At 33.2% G+C, this 19862-nt stretch overlaps 1 protein-coding gene across 1 annotated transcript in view; it reads left to right on the forward strand.

Moving 5' to 3' along the window:
* The window catches only part of GPC6 (glypican 6), a 1241410-nt gene that overhangs the window by 1107900 nt on the left and 113648 nt on the right, over positions 1-19862 (forward strand). Inside the window, exon 6 of the mRNA XM_051984004.1 lies at positions 16385-16528. Coding sequence (XP_051839964.1) covers positions 16385-16528 — 144 coding nt within the window. The remainder of the gene's footprint in view (positions 1-16384; positions 16529-19862) is intronic.

The raw sequence follows: 19862 nt of genomic DNA on the forward strand, positions 1-19862 counted from the left end.
TTTTCTAGCTAAATATAGTCTGTCTCTCTTGCTTTCTTCTTTTAGGCTTAATGGAATTCTTTTTTTTTTTTTTTTGGTTTGTTTTGCTGAGGCAATTGGGGTTAAATGACTTGCCTATAGTCACACAGCTAAGAAGTGTTAGGTGTCTGAGACCAGATTTGAATTCAGGTCCTCCTGACTTCAGGGCTAGTACTCTATCCACTGCACAACCTAGCTGCCCCATGGTTTAAAGGAATTCTTACTAAGTATCAATAAATATCCTCAACAAATTTAGTATAGTCTGACTTTCAGATTTCAGCACAACATCATTAACTTCTATTAGTCAAGCATTAGGTGAAGTCAGAAGCTCTTTAATAATTAGGAATGATAGAGGCATTCTGGGAATTGTAGAATTTACAAATTATGGTGACTTTGGTTCCAGGGTGTGATTTGAAATTTCCTGTTGGAAATTATGATTCTAGCACTTCCCTGGAATGTGGACATTTCACCATTTTATTGAAAAAATTGCAAAGAAAATAACTACTCAAACTTCATTCTGGAAAAATAGTGAATTAAAATGCCACACCTACATTGAATAAACATAGAAATATCCAAATGGTTCCAGTTTCATTATTTTTTACAAAAGGTTACAGTTCTCCTCTCACATCTTTCTAACAGGTTAGCTGAAAGCATTCATTTAATCCTGCCCAAACTCTCCAGTTTCAGATTTCAGATCCTGTGTATCTCTGTCCTTTCCCAGTATTAAATTAAGAAGGAGAGACAGAGACAGACAGACAGACAGACAGACAGACAGACAGAGACAGAAACAGAAAGACAAAGAGGAAAGATAGACAGAGACAAAGACAGACAGAGAGACAAATAGAAAAAGAGAGACAGAGTCAGAGGTACAGAGATAGAGAGAGAAACACAGAGATACAGAAACACACATACAGAGTTGCCATCATATTAAATGAAATGGACGGGTAAATCAGCTTCAGCTCCTCACCAATTACATGAATAAACTAAATCTACAGGTGTATTTATTTATTCATTCATTCCTAAAATATTTACTGAGCATCCTATTTGCATCAAGAAATTGGTCTAGGTATCACAGGAAAACACAGAGAAGACTATCACAGAGCATATAATCCAAAAGGAGAAATGAAGATATATATATAAATGATTCTGAAACCAGGTAGAATATGAAAATTCAGTAAGAAAAGTAAGAAAAAATGCTATAGGAGTTCATAGATAAGTGACAGACCTCATTTTAGCCCCTGTTGTCAGATCTGTTAATGGGTAGCAATATTTTAAATTCAAGTTCTAGATCCCTTTTTCTTTCCCCACAAATACTTGATTATAAGTTCTAATAAATGCTGAAATGATTGAAAAGGACACTTGTGAAAATGTAATAATTACCTACCCCATTTTTTTATATCTACTAGTCAACTTTTGGCATTTAAGATTTATCATAACATTATGATTATGTTATTATCATAATAACATTATGACATTATTGTAATGTCATACATTAAAGTTCAAACTTTTTCCTCTCTATGTATAGAATTTCTACATGAATTTAAATACTTTTTTCCCAAGTTGAAAAGCAATTCATTAACTTGACGCAGCACAGTGCTATGGACAGAGCAATAGATTTGGAATTAGACCTGTTCTAATTCCCATTGTGCCATTTATTATGGAATTTGGGTTAAATTAACCCTCTGCACCTATTTCTTTATCTATAAAATCAGAGAAAATATACTTGAGAGATATCATGACATACAGTATAAAGAGAAGTCTGGGTAATTGAGAAAACTGGGGTTCAAATACCACCTCTGGCTTACATGATTTTGGGCTAGTCATTTAACCTCATAGTTCCCCAGGCAGCCTCCCAATGACTATGAATTTACAAAGAAGGCAAATCTACTTTGGTAGAAAGAAGTTTCTCCTTGGGAGTTCCCTATAAAATGAAATATAGGTCCAGAACAAAACCAAAAATATTTGCAGTATCTATTTTCAGGGTTATTCTAAGGAGCATAAAAAATTGTGTATGTGTGTGTGTGTGTGTGTGTAATCTTCTAAACCTTAAAGCATAATATATATGAAAAATATTATCTCTATTAATGATGTAGTGGGAAAAGTACTAAAGCTGAAGTCTCAAAACCTGTGACTTAAACTAAAGTCTGAAACTAAATATCTGTGTGATCTTGGGCAAAATACCTGCTCTCCCAAAGGCCCCGGATAAAAATGAAGAAATTGGATTAAATGGCACCTGAGAATGCTTCCAAATCTAGAAGTAAGAACTTCTGTTCAACCTTAATTGTACCTTTTTTTTGAGGCAATTAAGGTTAAATGACTTACCCAGACTTACACAGTTACAAATGTCTGAGACCGAATTTTAATTTAGGTTCTCTTGACTCCAGGGCTGGTGCTACCTAGCTGCCCCCACCATTTTTAATTGAAAATCTCCTAGTGCTTTGTAAACCCTTAGATACTTACTTTATCACTGCTATCAGCCACCACTAAGGACACAATGTGGATAGATCATTGCTGGAATGTATGGGGGAGAGGAGGGTTATGTATTTAGAAGAAACACCAATTCTTCATCTGTTACCATGAAGCAGTCATTTCAACCACACCCATGCAGTCCCCTGCCTTCATATTGATCTTGCTGTTTGAAGAACTGCTATCTTTATTCTCCAGTCTTTGTTACCCAACCTAGTCTGGGAAACTAAATATTTTAAAGGCTTGTTGGAATTCTTGAAGGAATTGAAGTCCTTTTCAAGAGCAATAAATCAGACCCCTCAATTCTGAGCCTGTGATTTTCAAAAGCCTAGATATTTCAGACCTGTTGATTAGTTCCTTCCTCTCCTATCAGGAAGATGAAACTTATCTCACTAAATATAATTTAACTATATTAGGAATAATTTCAAGGCTAATCCAGGGAAAGATTGGTTTGTCAGATATAATCTAAATTAAGGACAAAGACTTATTAAATTCCAACTGAAACTACCCATTCAATTAATGCTTATTACAGACAAGGGAAGAGCCTATTACAGAAAAGTATGATGGCTTTCAGGTGCTTAATTTTTTCCAGACAGTTCTTGAGCTTCATTTCTAAGATGTACTACAGTAACAAAACCACAAGGACCTAAAATTCCAAAACCAGAATATAGACGTCTTCACCAAATATACAGGTTTCTTGGTATATCATTTAGATCAGCGGTGCTTAATCTGGGATTGATTAACATTAAAAAAAATTTTAGCTTAATTTATTTCAGTGTAATTGGTTTCCTTTGTAATACTATGTAATTTATTTTAAGCATTTAAAAACATTATTTTGAGAAGCAGTCCTTATGCTTCATCAAATTGCCCAAGGGGTCCATGTTACAGAAAAGGGGAAATGGAGATTAAAAGTTGATAGAGATTAATCTTTGGGTTCTTCCAACAAGAGACACTTTCTCTTCAGCAGAGAGTTTCCCTTTGATTAGGGAAATGATTTCAAAATAGGAAAGTAGGAAATTGAAGGGAATTCTAGTGCTCAAATAAATAAATAAACAAACAAACCTTAGAATAAAGCTGAAATTTAACTGAAAAATGATGTGTCTGGTTGCTAATGCAGAATTAATTGTTTTTTCTACCTATCTCTAACAAATTCTTTGTCTAGCTAGATAAAAGGCCTTAGTAACACAGAATTGCAGCATTTCAAAATTGTGCCCAACCTTGACCATAGAGAAAATCTATTTGATATAATAGGAGGGATTCAGCCAAATCAGGTGACTCTTGGCTTATATCTCACCCAATGTAACATTGCTTGTGCCTGTGATAAATTCTTGTTTCTCCTTCACTCTCAAAGATGATCATGACATCAGGGAGATCATGATTCCTGATATGCAGATAAATTGTATTAAAGTAAGGGAGAGCTATGTAAAGTCCCCAGCCTCACTTTCTCCTCCAGAGCCATCTGGTTCCAGTGGCAAGATATAAATTAGTTTTTACTATTGGAATAAAATGGGTGGTTTCTTACATGCATCCCTTATTTAATCTTTCTCCTTTGACTTATATATAATATAGGTCATATGTGACTTATTATAAATGACATACAGATAATATAGTGAAAAACAGCAAAGAGGATATTCCATGTGACATATGAGATGCCAAAACAATATTCAAAGGTATTTTGAATATAACCTTCAGTTATGACTAGTTATGACTAAGAAGGAATAGTAAACTCAATGTATTAATTGCAGTGTTTTGGTGTTATCGTTGCAAGCAGTGTACTGAATGCACTATTTTTTTCATTGAAAGAAAGATCTGGGAGGTCTTAATACTAATGAGCCAATCCATCTTACTTTGTTACTACAAAATAAATAAATCAGCACGATACTTAATTTTTTCACTTAATATTTTATTTTTTCCAATTACATGTAAAGGTAGTTTTCAACACTCACTTTTGTAAGATTTTGAGTTGAAATTTTTTTTCCTCCCTTTCTTCCTTTCCTTTTCCCCAAGACAGCAAGCAATTTGATATAGGTAAACATGTATAATCACTTTTTAAAATTTCCATTTTAGTCACGACATAATAATTTAATTTCCATTTTTTCCTGTAAATTTTATAGGAAAAAAGTTTCTAAGCATTTCTGCTCTGAAAAGACCTTTCTTTAGTTCATTCAAATCCAAAAATTCATATTCTCACTATCAACTAGTCATTGATCAGACAACTGGAAGATGGCCATACATTTGCAAGAATTTTCTGTATTTCATTTCCTTTTTGTTAGCATGTGTAAATGAACTCTTTCTACTCCTTTCTTGTATAAAATCACGCAATATTTATATTCCAAGATTTCAGTTCCTAGGTTCCAAGCTAACCTGATGGCTTTGTTGTAAAAGGTCAAAAAGAATGGTCAAGAAATATTTATTTCTGGAAATGCATGTGATTTTTTTCTTTTAATGACAAAGTTTAGGCCCAGGTTTTATCCTCTGTCTCCCAAAATATTGCAGTCACTTTCTAAGTGACCTCCCTAATTCCTCTTTCTTTTCCCTTCACTTCATTTCCACATAGGTGCCAAAACAACCTTTCTTATGAGCATATAATCTTTAGCAACTCCCCATTGCTCCTAAGTGAAATATGAATTTCTCAGCTTAGAATTTAAAAGCCTGCATAATCTATTTATAGTCCACTTTTCTGGACTTTTTCCCTCCAATTCAGCCAAAATAGTCTCCATGCCATGGACATGACATTCCATCTCTTGTTCTATACACAGCCTGTGCCTAATCCCCATGACTAGAATGTTCATCTTTGCTCCTTTGAATTCTTATTTTCCTCCAAGGGTTAGCTAAGATGCTATATGAAGCCTTTCCTGTTTTTTTTTTCTAGCTATTCTTTTCTTTGCTCAAATTATCTTTATTTACTTCTCTTATATTTTGCATCTTCTCCCCACCTCCAGTAAAATGTGAGTTCTTCAAGATCAGAGATTATATCTAGTAAATATTAGGTGTTAAATATATGTCTGCTGAATTGAAATGAACCAAATTGAAAATCTTCAACATTGAGACTTTCCCTAAACTTTCCTTTGGAGCTCATCACTCAAATGAGTTTAGTTTTAGGGTAAATAAAAGGAATTTTAAAGAATTTCAAATTCAATTGAATCTATCCATAAGCAGAAATTAAGTGTGAAATTAAGTACTAAAAAAATGGTGAATCATATTATGCTCTGTACTTATAATTCTTTAAAAAAAATCATGCCTTCTAAATGGAATCATCTTTCCAAACTCTTGAATCTATTAATCAATCAACAAGCATTTATTTATACCCTACTAAATGTCAGTCATTAAACCCTGGGTACCAGAGATATGAAGTCAAAAGCTGATCAGCAAGTATTTCTTAAGTAGGATCATTTGTGCCTGTCAAGGCATTTGCCTGGGCAAGGAGAAAATCCACCGCTTCATGTGACTGTTGCAGAAGGTATCTAAAAAATACAAAATAAAGAGGAAGGAAGAAGAGGAAACTCTTTGTGAATAGTCTCAAATTTTCAGTGAAATATGAAGCAAGGTCTCTCAAGGAATTTACATTTCTCTCTGAGAGATAATATATACATATTTAGATATATACAAAATAGGCACAAATTAATACAAGGAAATTTGCAAAGGAGATAGTAGTAGCTGAGAGGATCAAAAAAGTTTTCATGTAGTATAGAAGGTAGTGAGTGAATGAAACCTATAGAAAACGAAAAATTATTTCCAATTTTTAATTGTTTTGTTAATAAGCACTCATTTTCTCTCTCTCTTCTGCCTTTCTCCAATTGGAAAAAGTAATTAAAAAAAAACTCTTGAAACATATATGTGTATGTACCCACACAGAGATAGAGAGAGAGAGATAGCTAGATACATACATACATACATATATACAATCAAGCAAAACAAATTCCCACTTTGGCTACAACCAAAATGTGTATGTCTTATTCTTCATCTTTAGGCTTCTGAAATTATGATTGGTCATTATTTTTGTTAATTTCTAAGTTATTTGTCTTTACAATGTTATTATTGAATATACTGTTCTCCTAATTCTATTCACATCTATCTATTTCTATGTGTATATGTGTATGTGTGTGTGTGTGTGTATACATACACATTTATGTTTTAAGAGTTTGGTGTTTTTAAATTTCTTTTTCCAATTGGAAAAATTGATTTTTCCCAGATTTTCTATTTAAAGAAGAAGTTCAGGACATAATTTCCCACATTTTCCCATCTGGAAACCTCAGCACCAAGTTCTTCTGCCCAACCCCTTTTTAAAATTGTGCTGTCTTCCTTTATTAAATTGTGAGCTATTCAAGGGCAGGGACTCCTTCATATTTATTTGTATCTCTGCACTTAGCATCATGTCTGACACTTAGTAGGTACTTAATAAATATTTATCGACTGACCTGGACAAATAATTTGCCTTTCTAGATCTTCCATCTCTTAATCTATGAGTCTTTGATCTTTGTGATCTTTAGAGTAAGTCCCTTCATTGTTGAAAAATCTACTAATCAAAAATCACATGAAAATATGTCTTAATTAGTTTCAGAGTCAAGGTGTCTTTCTTTCCACAATCTCCAAAGTAAGCCTGGTGAAGTTAAATGTAAGTGCCCTCAGCCCAATGCTTGGGAGGAAATGTCAGGGCTCTGTGCTGACAGAGAAATGCAAAAACCTTCAAGGAAGAATTATTTTCTCCAGGAAATAGAAAGAGTCTATTTTTACTAAAGTGAAGAACTCAGGAAATATGTTAAGGAACTTACAGATACCCTGGAACTAGGTTTATGTAGGCATTATGCACAAACTTTAGAAACCTTAAAAGTGATGCAGTAGCTGGCTTTCTAGAATTAAAGTCAATGAAGAGGAGCCAAAACAAGAACTGATGACTTGACTATATTTAGTTTAAGTCAGAATTCTCTCAGCAAAAATTTGAACTCACAAGGGACTTCAAATGACTCTGCCAGGAATCTTGGCCAAGAGGCCATTGTAATCAAACCTTAAGGATATAAAAGCATGAATCAGACCTCTTCACATCCATTTCATTATGGGAAAGGAGGGAGTGAAGCAGGGAGGCCAATTCCTGGGACAGAAGGATGAAATTCTGAAGTCACTTTCCCAAGACCAAACCTGTGGAAAATTGCCAATTCAAATAATCAGAAATGAAAGAATAAAATACCTAATATGAACATGGTGGAGTTAACAGAAAGAAATAGATATAAGTTAAGATGACATGATACTTTAAAAATGCTTCATATTATACTGAGAAATTTTTTCTTATGATATTATTAGAATGAAACTGAGCAATTCTTAAAATAGATTTTGAAATTTCCACCTCTTTTTTTTGGAGACTGGATCTTTCTGTCTTGCCCAAACTGGAAGAACTTTGGTCACTCAAGGCTTAATCACAATATCGATCAGCATGGGAATGTTGACCTGCTCAGTTTCTAACCTGGATGGGTTGCCTCTCCTTAGTCAGCCTTGTGACTACTCTACCCCTTCACTCCTGGGTATTCAACACATTAATGTCAGATTTAGCTTTATCAAACTGCAACTGAGAATTCCCACACTAGCCTCAGCATCTCTGGCAATAAAGATTATAGATCTGCATCCCAGCCACTCTCATCTTGTCACTTGAATCTTAAATGATTCAAGTGAATCTGAAAAACAGAGTTTTTAAGTTTTATTGACTTTAATGAAGTGAGGAGCTAAAACCATTGAAAAAAACATATTAGTTGACTGGCAAATTAAATGTAGGCATTTTTCCAGTTAGGATTGTAAGACATCTAGAGCTAGAAGAACTCTTAAAAGCCATCTACTCCAAGCCCTAATTTTACAAATTAGGAAAACTGAAGTCAAAAGTGACTGGCCCTTGGTCATACCAGTAGTAAAACCAGAATTTGAATGAGTCCCATTATTCTGATACCAAATTTACTGTTCATTCTACCATACTGTATTGCAGTGATCATCTCTGCGGTAAAATATGACAATAAAAGCTGGCATTTAAATGGTTCCTTAAAGTTTTCCAGGTTCTTTAGACATATTATCTCATTCTATCCTCACAACAACATTGGGAGATAAACACTATTGTTATCCCCATTTTACTGATGAAAAAAACTGAGGCAAAAACCTTTTAAGTGACTTGATCACACAGCTATCACATATTTGAGATTGGATCTGAATTCAGTCCTTCCTGAGGCCTACTCAACTGTGCTGCCTAGCTATCTCTTATAATATACTAAAACAGTATTAGACTATTATGTTTTACTATATCCTCTATATTAGATACTATATGTTATAGTTTAGTATTATACTCCTATATTTCTTGAAAAATTAAGCTAATAAGTAATCACTAGTACCTAGCATTGCTTGTTAGCCCTTTTGCTGAAAACAGAGATACTAGCAGGCTTCTATCTTTTTCTACACCAAATTGTCATTCTGATGACAAATAGTTAAAATTTCTACCTGTTGTACAATTGAAGATTTCTGTTTAGGATCACGTTCTTAAATGATAATAGCTTTTTATTTGTCAAAATACATGTAAAGATAGTTCTCAATATTCACCCTTGCAAAACCTTGTGTTTCAAATTTTTCTCCTTTTCTCCTCATCTTTCCCTTCCCCAGACAGCAATCAAAAATAAGTTAAGCATACAATTATTCTAAGCCTATTTCCACATTTATGTTGCACAAGAAAAATCAGATCAAAAAGGGGAAAAAATGATAAAGAAAAAACAAGCAAGCAAACAACAACAAAAAAAGGTGAAAATACTATATTGTGATCCACATTCAATCCCTATAGTCCTCTCTCTGAATGCAGATGGCTCTCTCCATCACAAGTCTATCGAAACTGGCCTGAATCACCTCATTGTTGAAAAGAATCAAGTCCATCATATTTAATCATCACATAATCTTTATAAATATATAATTTATTTATTTATTAAAGCTTTTTATTTACAAAACATATGCATGGGTAATTTTTCAACAGTAATCCTTGCAAAGCTTCTGTTCCAAATTTTCCCCTCCTTCCCCCCACCTTCCTCTAGATGGCAGGGAATCCAATACATGTTAAATTTGTTAAAATATATGTTAAATCCAATATATGTATAAATATTTATTCAGTTATCTTGCTGCACAAGAAAAATCAGATCTAGAAAAAAAAGGAAAAAATCTGAGAAGGAAAACAAAAAATGCAAGCAAATAATAACAAAAAGAGTGAAAATGCTATGTTGTGGTCCACATTCATTTCCCATAATCCTCTCTTTGGGTATAGATGACTCTCTTTAGTACTGAACAATTGGAACCGATTTGAATCATCTCATTGTTGAAGACAGCTATAATCTTGTTGCTGTGTACAATGTTCTTTTGGTTCTACTCACTTCACTCAGCATCAGTTCATATACATCTCTCCAGGCCTTTCTGAAATCATCCTGCTAATTGTTTCTCATAGAACAATAATATTCCATAACATTCATGTACCATAACTTATTCGGCCATTTCCTATCTGATAGGCATCCACTCAACAGTTAGGATTACTTTTTGATCATCACAGGTCATCTAGTTCAACACCCTCCTCTTCAAATATGGAAACTTAGAGAAGTTAAATCACACAACTAAGAGCCAAGATGTAAACCTACAAGAGATCCTATGATTAAGTCAATCTTTTGATTCCAGTGCCTAGCCACTTTAGGGTAGCTAGATGGAATGGTGGATAGAGGGCCAGATTTTGAGTCAAAAAGACCTGAGTTCAAATAAAGTCTCAGACACTTCCTAACTTTGTGACCCTAGGCAAGGCACTTAACCCAATTTGTCTCAATTTCTTCATCTGTAAAATAATCTGGAGAAGGAAATGACAAAACACTCCAGTATCTTTGCCAAATGGTGTCACAGATAGTCAGACATGAATGAATAATTACAAGAACTCTATATTCCTGTTCTTGATATGTGTACCATTTTTTTCTGAGCAGCTCTTAGAGTCAAGGGAATTTGATTACAAAGGGAACATGATTCCTGCCTTTATTGTTATTCTAACAAAATTATTTGGTTTGGCTTGAATTGGGTGAGTTAAGCAGAACTGGGAAATGTCAAATGAGTTTTTAAAATACTGACACCTGACCAGTTCTACTTATCTAACTAAAAACCTGTTAGTTGCCTGAAACCCAATAATACTCGAATAGTTTCCTTTTCCTTCTCCAGCTCATTTTACAGCTTATTTATTCATTAGTTACTTCAATCACTATATTAGCAATAATTTATAGTCATATAACTTGTAGATTTTCTCTAGTTCATTTACATATATATTCTAATTTGATTATCTAGTACTACCTAAGTTTTTGTGAGCATTATATAAACCTCTGTTGTTATTGTTGGTGTTATTGTCCAGACATCAACCCTGTAAGGCAAATAGGACAGATGGCATCCCTATTTGCAGATAAAGAAAGTGAAGGATAGAAAGGAACAATGTCTTACTTAAGACCACAAAGCTAGTAACCAAAAGAAAATAGAACTCGGCTTTTTGGATTAGTAATAACTGGTTATTACTCTTTTTACTCTACAATAGAGCCTCTCACAAATGTTAGTGGCTCTCCATCATCATGGAGATGATTAAGTTAATAATAGTACATACAGTAATCTCATGATAAATTTTACTTTGAAATCTAAAATTAAATATTGTCTATTATATGCAAGGCAATATGCTAGATGCTAGGGATACACAGATTCACAAAACACAGACTCTACCCAGAAAGAATTTGAAATCAAATTTCAAAAGATAAGACAAACATATACAAATTGTCCAATAGGGCAAACCATGCTGAATGGAAGGAAATGTTCAGATACAGCACTTTGAGAAATTAGAAGGAATTATCACTTTCAATTAGAGAGGTCAATCAGTAAGCATTTATTAATTGCATGACACATACAAAGCATTAAATGAAGTGATATTACAAATAGAGGGAATGAAACAATCTCTACTCTCATTTCAACCAGATATTTTAATGGAGAAGGTGTCACCTGAGCTGAACCTGCAAGACCAGGAGAAATTTCAACAGAAACAGTTGTGAATATGAATTTATTTCAGTTATGTGAACACAAGGTGATTGCATAGGTAGATAGACAGACACATAGACAAAAAACAACACACAAACAGAGGTAGATACACAGTCTAGTTTAGCTGGGAAATGGAGGAGAGTGAGACAAAACTGCAAAGATAGGGAATTTTTTGTTTAAATCTACAACTATTTGGAAAGTAATTTGGAATTATGCAAAAAAGGGACTAAAATGTCTGTACTCTTTGACCTGGAGATTCCACTATGAGACATATATACCTTTGGGAAGAGAATGAGAAGAGAATCTCTGCTCTCAACCAAAATATACCACTATTTGTGGTAGCAAAGAACTGGAAGCAAATTAGATGCCCCTGTGAGAAATGACTAAACAAATTGTGTCATCTGAATGAAATGAATTATTGTTGACTTATGACAAACAACAAATATGATGAATGCAGAGAGGTATAGAAAGACATCCATGAATTGATGCAAAGTGAATCAAGCAGAGCCAATAAAATAATACATGCAAAAATTGCGATGCAAAAAATACAATTACAAAAAAAATTGAAGTTGAACATTGCAGAAGAACTAAGAACAAGCATTGTCTCAAAAAAGAGATATGAGAAGATAGCTCCTAAACTCCACTCTTTTACAGAGTTCCAAGGTTCACAGTTGTGGAATATTTACATATTTTCAGGCTTTTTCAATGTTTTGCTTAATGTTGCTTTTCTTCCTTTTCCCCTTTTTTTCCCCATTAAAAAAATCTTTGTTATATGAAATTGTTCACTCAAAAAGGAGGTTGAGAAATACTGAGAAAAAATTAAGGTTTAAAATTTAAAAAAACAAGATCAAGGGCATCTGGGTAGCACAGTGAATAGAGTGCTAGGCCTGGAGTCAGAAAGACTCATTTTCAAGAATTCAAATCTAGCCCCAGGTACTTACTAGTTGTGTGATCCTGGGCAAGACACTCAACCCTGTTTACCTCAGTTCTTTATTTGTAAAATGAGTTAGAGAAGGAAAGTCCAGTATCTTTGCCAAGAAAACCCCAAATGAGGTCATAGAGAATTGGATACAACTGAAAAATAATTTAAATAATAAAAAAAGACATAACAATTTTTAAAAGGACTTTACTTATCTATAAAATGCTAGTGTCTTCCCCTCCTCAAATTACATTGTATTTACTTCACATATATTATATCCATACTTATATGTATAAATGTTTCCTCCCCTATAACCTGGAAGTCTCAAAATTAGAGACTGATTTTTTTAACCCAATAAAATGATTACACATAATAGGTGCTTAAATACTCATTGATTGATAGATGGATCAAAGATTCAGTAGAAAGAGATTCATGAGAAAACATGATAGAATCCAATGGAGGAAGGACACGTATGATAGATGTTGAGCCAAATAGCCATCATAAAAATAGTTAATTCAGTAATCTTTTGAGAGATCACTTAAACACCCAATAAATAAAAGAAGGCAGTGACTCCTGGAGCTTAAACACTGACTAGACAAAATTTAAAAGCCTCCTCAGTTTAAGATAAAAGATCAGAGTTCAATTTTTTTTTGTTTCCTAAATGATGTAGTAGTGATAGAATCATCTTTCCCACCAGAATAAGAACCCACTGGGTAGAAAGTGATAAGATAAAAAAGAATCATTCAGGACTAAAAAGAGGATTTATCTGTAGTCAAGACTTCTCAAGATGCCAGCAATGACTTCTGTGAGAGTGTAAGTAATCAGGCTAAGAAGACAATTAAAAAGATAAAGAAGACAAAGGGACATAAAGTAAGGGAAAGCTTTGTATATCTCAGTAAAGAAAAAAGAAACAAAGACTTTCTGAGTTTATTGTAAGCAAAATGTGTAAAGAATATTGTAATAGTTCTGAAAGGAAAGGGGAAAAAAGAATAGTAATTAGAAACTAGAAGACAGAGTACCTGTATTAAAAAGCCAGTTCCCTATCACCACCTACCTTCTAAAACTATAAAATTGTCACTTAGCACTTCTACTTTAATGGTGTCTCCCTTAATCTCAGAATGGCAACACACTTTATAGACATTATCTTGGTAATCCTCATGTGATAGGGGACTAGTGAGATAGATAGATCTCTTTCTGAAATCAACAAGCCTTGTGAGGCAGGTTAGGTGACAAGTATCATAATTCTCTCTTACTCCTATAGCTGTTCTTCAGTGGAAGGTTCAGATGCTTTTCTAAATTGTCTTTCACTTTGCCTTTAAAAGAAAGCAGGGGATAGGCAGTTTTGCATCCATTTTTTAAGGAATACTTGAGATACAGAATTAATGACTTGCTCACCCTTGATCCCCTTCTCCCTTACACTTAGGATTGTCTGTCCTTTCCCAACAAAAGGTAGAGTTGAATGAAGCATTTATTGGGTACTTATAATATACAAAGCAGTGCTTTAAAGGCTAGGTATGAAAAAAAAAAAAAAAAAGTAAGAGTCTGTGCTCTCAAGGAGCTCACTGTCTATTGGGAAAAACAAAGACAAAAAAAAAAAAAAAAAAAACAAACAAACCATGTAGCCTAGATAATAGATAAGATCATGGTCTTCAAAAATTTCAAGAGTTGGTATTTCAAAGACATTTGATCCTCACGACAATCCTATGAGGTAGGAGTTAATATTATCTTCATTTTACAGATGAAGAAACTGAGGCAAAGAGAAGTTAACTGATTTGCCTTGTGTCACACAGCTAGGGAGTATCTGAGACAAGATTCAAATTCAGGTCTTCTTGATGCCAAGGTTTGTATTCTATCCATTTTGTCATCCTGCTAACTAGTTTTTGTTGTCATTGAGTTGTTTCAATCATGTCCAACTCTCTGTAATGCTATTTGGGTTTTTCTTTGCAAAGATACTGTAGTGGTTTTCCATTTCCTTCTCCAGTTTATTTTATAGATTAGGAAACTAAGGCAAACAGGATTAAGTAACTTGTCTAGGGTCACACAGCAAATAAGTGTCTGAGGCCAAATTTGAATTCAGGTTATCCTGACTCCATGTCTAATGCTTAATCCACTGTACTATCTAGCTGCCCAGCTAACTATTAACTTAATTAATAACTACTAAAACATAAATTGTGAGTACTAAATATAGTATTATTACCCTACAAATTGAGAAAGATTATTGTAAGAACATACTTGATACTCATATCTAAGATCATACTTAAGAGAAGCAAAGAAAAAAGTGAAAATAAATGGTAATATTCTATACTATGATAAAGTCTTTGTGAGAGCCCTAATGTTCTGCAGGGCATGTCAGGTTCTTTTGACTTCATGTTAACTCTGTGATCCAGATTTTCCCCAAACTCCTTCAGGACCCTAATTTATGGTCTGATTTAGTGAACTCCTAGAAAGGCCAATTAAATTGCTCAAGCTAGAGCTTTATACAAAAATGTCAGTTGTCATTTTGGTAGCAATCTGAAATCATATATTTAATAGTGCTCTAGAGGCCTGAAAAATATTAATGCTTTCCATCAGCACCTACCTTGCCACTGGGAAATGATTTAGGCACTAGTGGGAATAGAACCCACTATCTTTACCACACTAGTTTATACCAATCAACTTTAGAAATAGTATGAGGGAAGAATAATCAATATTGTGTTAAACCAGTCCCAAGGAATGTCAAGACAAAGTGCTTATACTCAGCAGAACACTGGTCTCTTAAAGACAGCAAAATAGGAATTATTATTATTACAGAGCCAAACAAAATTGTGCCACAAGAGCAGATTTATCATCAAGCATGACCCTCAAGAAGACTACAGCTCCCTTGGCACTTCAGTAAAATCATATCATTTGCTTTCATGAGATATATTTTTGAGGCAAATTGTAGAGTATCAGATGAAAAATTAGAAGTGATTTTAAATTATATATGTAAGTTATGAATTGACTTACATAAATCATCTTAACGTTTTTGTAGGAAAATATATAGGAAAAGATTCATCTCCTCTGGAGAAACATGGAAGAGAAAAACACCTCTAAAGGTGGAGTCAGAGAATCTGGGCTTAATCCTCTTTATTTGTAAACTGTGATCTCTTATAGTCTTAGGAACTCAATTATCTAAGTTGTAAAAATGACAGAGGTTGGCTAGATGATCTTAAAGATACCCCCAGCCCTAAGCCTTTGGTCCTATTAGACAACATGGTCTCTAATGTCCTTTCTAGCCCTAAATCCTCCAATATAAAATTAAATCTCAAAATATACCTGAAAATAGAGATGTCCATCAGTTTTTATGAGAATTATTATTTCTTGATTCTTAATCAAGATTTTACATCACAATATAATAATGGCTTCTTTTCCCACATTATCTCGATTTAAACCAGCATCAAAATAAGTTTTTAACAGTCATGAACCATAGCAGAAGTACCCCAGCATAAACAATAAGGTCAGTGGGCTTGAAATTAGGAAAGCCTCTTTCAACTTCCATCTCTAACATTTACTGGCTGGGAACCTGGGCAAATCATTTAACTACTTGTGTGCTTAGAAAACATCTGATGGTTACCCTGCAATAGGTCAGTGGAAGGAGTTTTTAAGTAAGAAATGCCAGGAATCAGAGATCCTTTTAGTAGTCATGTAGCAAGAGCAAAATTATGTTTATTCAAAACAAATTCATATCATGATTACCATATAGGCAAATATCCAGGAAGTTATATAATAATTTTGAGAAGGTCAGACCTAATAACTATTGGGGAAACAAAGAATGCCTGTTCCATTACTATCCTGCTGAGCAATTGATAGCTTCCATGTCTGAACTCAGCAAATCCAGAAATGAGGGTTTCAAAGGAGGACATTCTGTGGTTAAATTTTGTTTATGTGTTGATTTTACAATGATTCTTCCAGGTCTTTCAGGGATGTGGCCAGCCCAAGCCTGCTCCTGCTCTGAGGTCATCCCGTTCAGCACCTGAAAATTTTAATACCCGCTTTAGGCCATACAATCCTGAGGAAAGGCCAACAACAGCTGCTGGTACAAGTTTGGATAGGCTGGTAAGTAAAAGTGGACTATTGGATATTGTCAATCTTTGGTATATACCCTCATGGGAAAGTATCATGTGATTTCAAAAAAGTTGACTGTGAAAGTCACATTTTATCTCTTACATCTTATCTTACTTAGTGATTGAGCTTAGCCTTGCTTTTAATAAGAATTTTGAAAAGTAATGAGATCATTTTTTTAGGTTGCAAATTAGATCATTCAAGAAAACGTATGCTTATCAATCCACCCATTCAGTGACCAAATTTTCTACATCATAGCTCTTCTGAAATATTAATTTGGAGATTAAGCTCCTCATTCTTCAATAGATATAATTAAAATAGCACATTTCTTATTCATTTGCTTCTGTTCTTCTTTTTAAATGGCTATTTATTCAATTATGATATAGTGAAACTTCATTATAACTTTTGCTTCCATTAAATTTTGAGATGTAAAAGGCCATGGAATAGGCCCCTATGAACAATATTTCTACCAGATATTATGGGGAATTTTCCCCATCTCTTCAGAAAGTTATAGTCCTTTGCAAATAGATCCTATCTCATGGTGCCATTTAATACATGGGAATAAGTTTCAGCAGGCTTCAATCATAAATGTTGTCTACCCATATAAAGATCAGATTAAAACTATTCTTAATTCCACTAAAAATAAATTGTTGCTAACAGAAATTAAAATCTCATCATTTCAAGGCAATGCTTCCAAATTATTTTATATCCTGATTTCTACAAACAGTATTATTTACTACAAATAGTATTATTATTACAATTGGTATTTATTTAATTTTTATCATTAATACTACAGCTTTACCAATTATCTTAATGGAAAGCTAACAGATGAAAAAAGACCATAAAGTGTTTGAACAATATCTTGAGTAAACTTAGAAATAGAAATAGAGTACTGCTTAGTACTTTTATTACACATCTGTTATGAATTACTTTAGCATTTTAGTTAATATCCCTATATAGAGTGAAAGTAGTAAAGTTAAATTGGTTGTGTTTGCTCCTGATACAATTAATACTCAGTATTTCTTTTAATGAAGGCCTAATAACAACAAAAAGACTTTGCCACAGCAGCCAAAGGGGATTGGCAAGTCAAGCAATTACCTGATGAATTATCTGATGGATTCCATCTTGATTATTGAACACATAAAATTCAAGTTTTCAGCAGCAGCACATTTTTGTAACTGAATTAACTAGGAAATTGTCTCAGTCCTCCAATTCACCTTGGCTATGTTGGTATGCCATACTTGTGACAATAGGTTTGAATTCAGTCTAACCTGTTATTTAAAAAAAAAAATCAAGAACCAATTGTTTTAAAAGGACAGAATCCAATTATTTACTCCACTTGGCTTATGTGGTTATATCTATACTTTAATTTTGAAAACATAAACAAAGAGCCTGCCATCAGTCTCTTACTTCTCTTTCTCTCTTTTGTTAGCTCCCTACCTAGTCTTTAGAGGCAAATCGGTGTTTTTGTTTTTTTTTTTTTTGAATTTTCATAAAATTAAATTAAAGAAATTGACATATTCATTCAGTATATGTAGTTGATAAGAATAAAATCGATTTAAAGAATAAAATTAGAATTGTAAAAACAATTTAATTCTCTCCATTTGAAAAAAGGAAAGCAGACATGTTTTTGTTTTTCTTGATAAAATTAAAACATAGGAAAACTTGAGAAACCAACTATTCTCACTCAAGAAGTGAAATACAACAAGATAAATTATATTTCTGAAAGTAATTCATTTCAAGGCAAAGTATCACATGTCTATGATATTTAGTGCCCCATACCCTAGGTATTGGTATGTAAAGAGGAAAAAGAACATAATGTCTGCCCTCAGAGAGCTTACAATCTAGCAACAAATAATACCTAAGCAAGGTAATAGCTATGTAAAATCTCATCAGTGTTGTTTTAAATGCCATATTGCATTGAAATCTGATACTTTGCAAATACCAAAACACCAGATTTTTAGCAATAATGATAAAAAAATCATAAAACTAGTAAGATTTTCAAATTGCTAGACATAACACAAAAATGACTTTAAATTACCTTTCCTACCTACCATGTGTATCCAATATGGACTTTTTCATGCCCCTAAAAGACATATTTTTAAGCGGTCTTTGAAAATATTTTAAAGTAAACATTAGACCAAAATTGCTGATGAAAATTTCCATCTTAAGCATATTTTATTTTTTAATAAATATTAATGAGTACTAATATTACATTCATATAATACTAAATCTTTCCTCCCAACAATCAATAAGGTGGGTAATATAAGTATTTTCCCCATTTTACACATGAGTGAACTGAGGCTTAGGGTTACTAACTAATAAGTGTTAGATCTAGATTTTTAAGCTTTCCATAATCTCATACTAAATCACTTTAGGCAGTTCAGTTATAAATCTATAAATGTATGAGGTTTAAAAAAAAACTATTGATTCAAAGTTTAACAACTCTAAGGTATAGCAATTTGTAATTCTCAGTGATTTAAAAGGAAGAATCATCAGTTCTCCAAAGCTCTTGGGATTAAGAGGTTATTATACTCATATCAAAGAGAATATAAACAGTCTATTCTTGTGAGAAGTAGATTCTGAGTAGACATTAAAATACATGCAATAGTTGGCTCAATCCTAATCTTCTTGCCTCTTTGGCTATAAATGACATTGCATTAGAGCAGTGGTTCTCTTATTCTCTCAGCATTAAGACATGCTTGGAACCCCAACAATAACACTTGTTTCCTTGCCCAACCCCAACTCCAGTTGCCATCATCCACTCCATCTCATAACCATAACACATTCTAAACTGATTAAGACATATATTCATGAGTGGAATGATTTGTAAAACAATGGGGTTGGACTAGATAGTCCCAAAGGCCCTATCCAGCTTCATTTTATGGTTCTATGATTATACTGTACTACAATTTATTTGACTGTACACTAACAAAGCTTATGTTAGATCAATTTAAAGATGTTTTTAAATACTTACAAAAAAAGTAAATACTGAAAAGAAGTATCATTTTTAAGTGTTTAACTTCTTGATCAATGAAGCAAAAGATATATTTTTTTTCTTTTTCACTAATTTCTTTTCATTTGACAAACATTCTCCCCTACCTATTTACCCCTCTATTGGGAAAAAACCTTGCAACAAATCGTATAGTCAAACAAAACAAATTCTTACAATGGTCATGTCCAAAGATATTCATGTCATTCTGCATATTTAGGCCATTTCAAAAGATAGTTTCAAAATGAATATTCTAATAGTCAAGCTAGGTTTGCCAAAAATGCAAATTACTGTTCCACAAATGTCTTGGAGAGTTATTTTTAATGACATTTGAAG

This window comes from Antechinus flavipes, chromosome 3 (assembly GCF_016432865.1).
Source record: "Antechinus flavipes isolate AdamAnt ecotype Samford, QLD, Australia chromosome 3, AdamAnt_v2, whole genome shotgun sequence".
In the NCBI taxonomy this organism is placed as follows: Eukaryota; Metazoa; Chordata; class Mammalia; order Dasyuromorphia; family Dasyuridae; genus Antechinus; species Antechinus flavipes.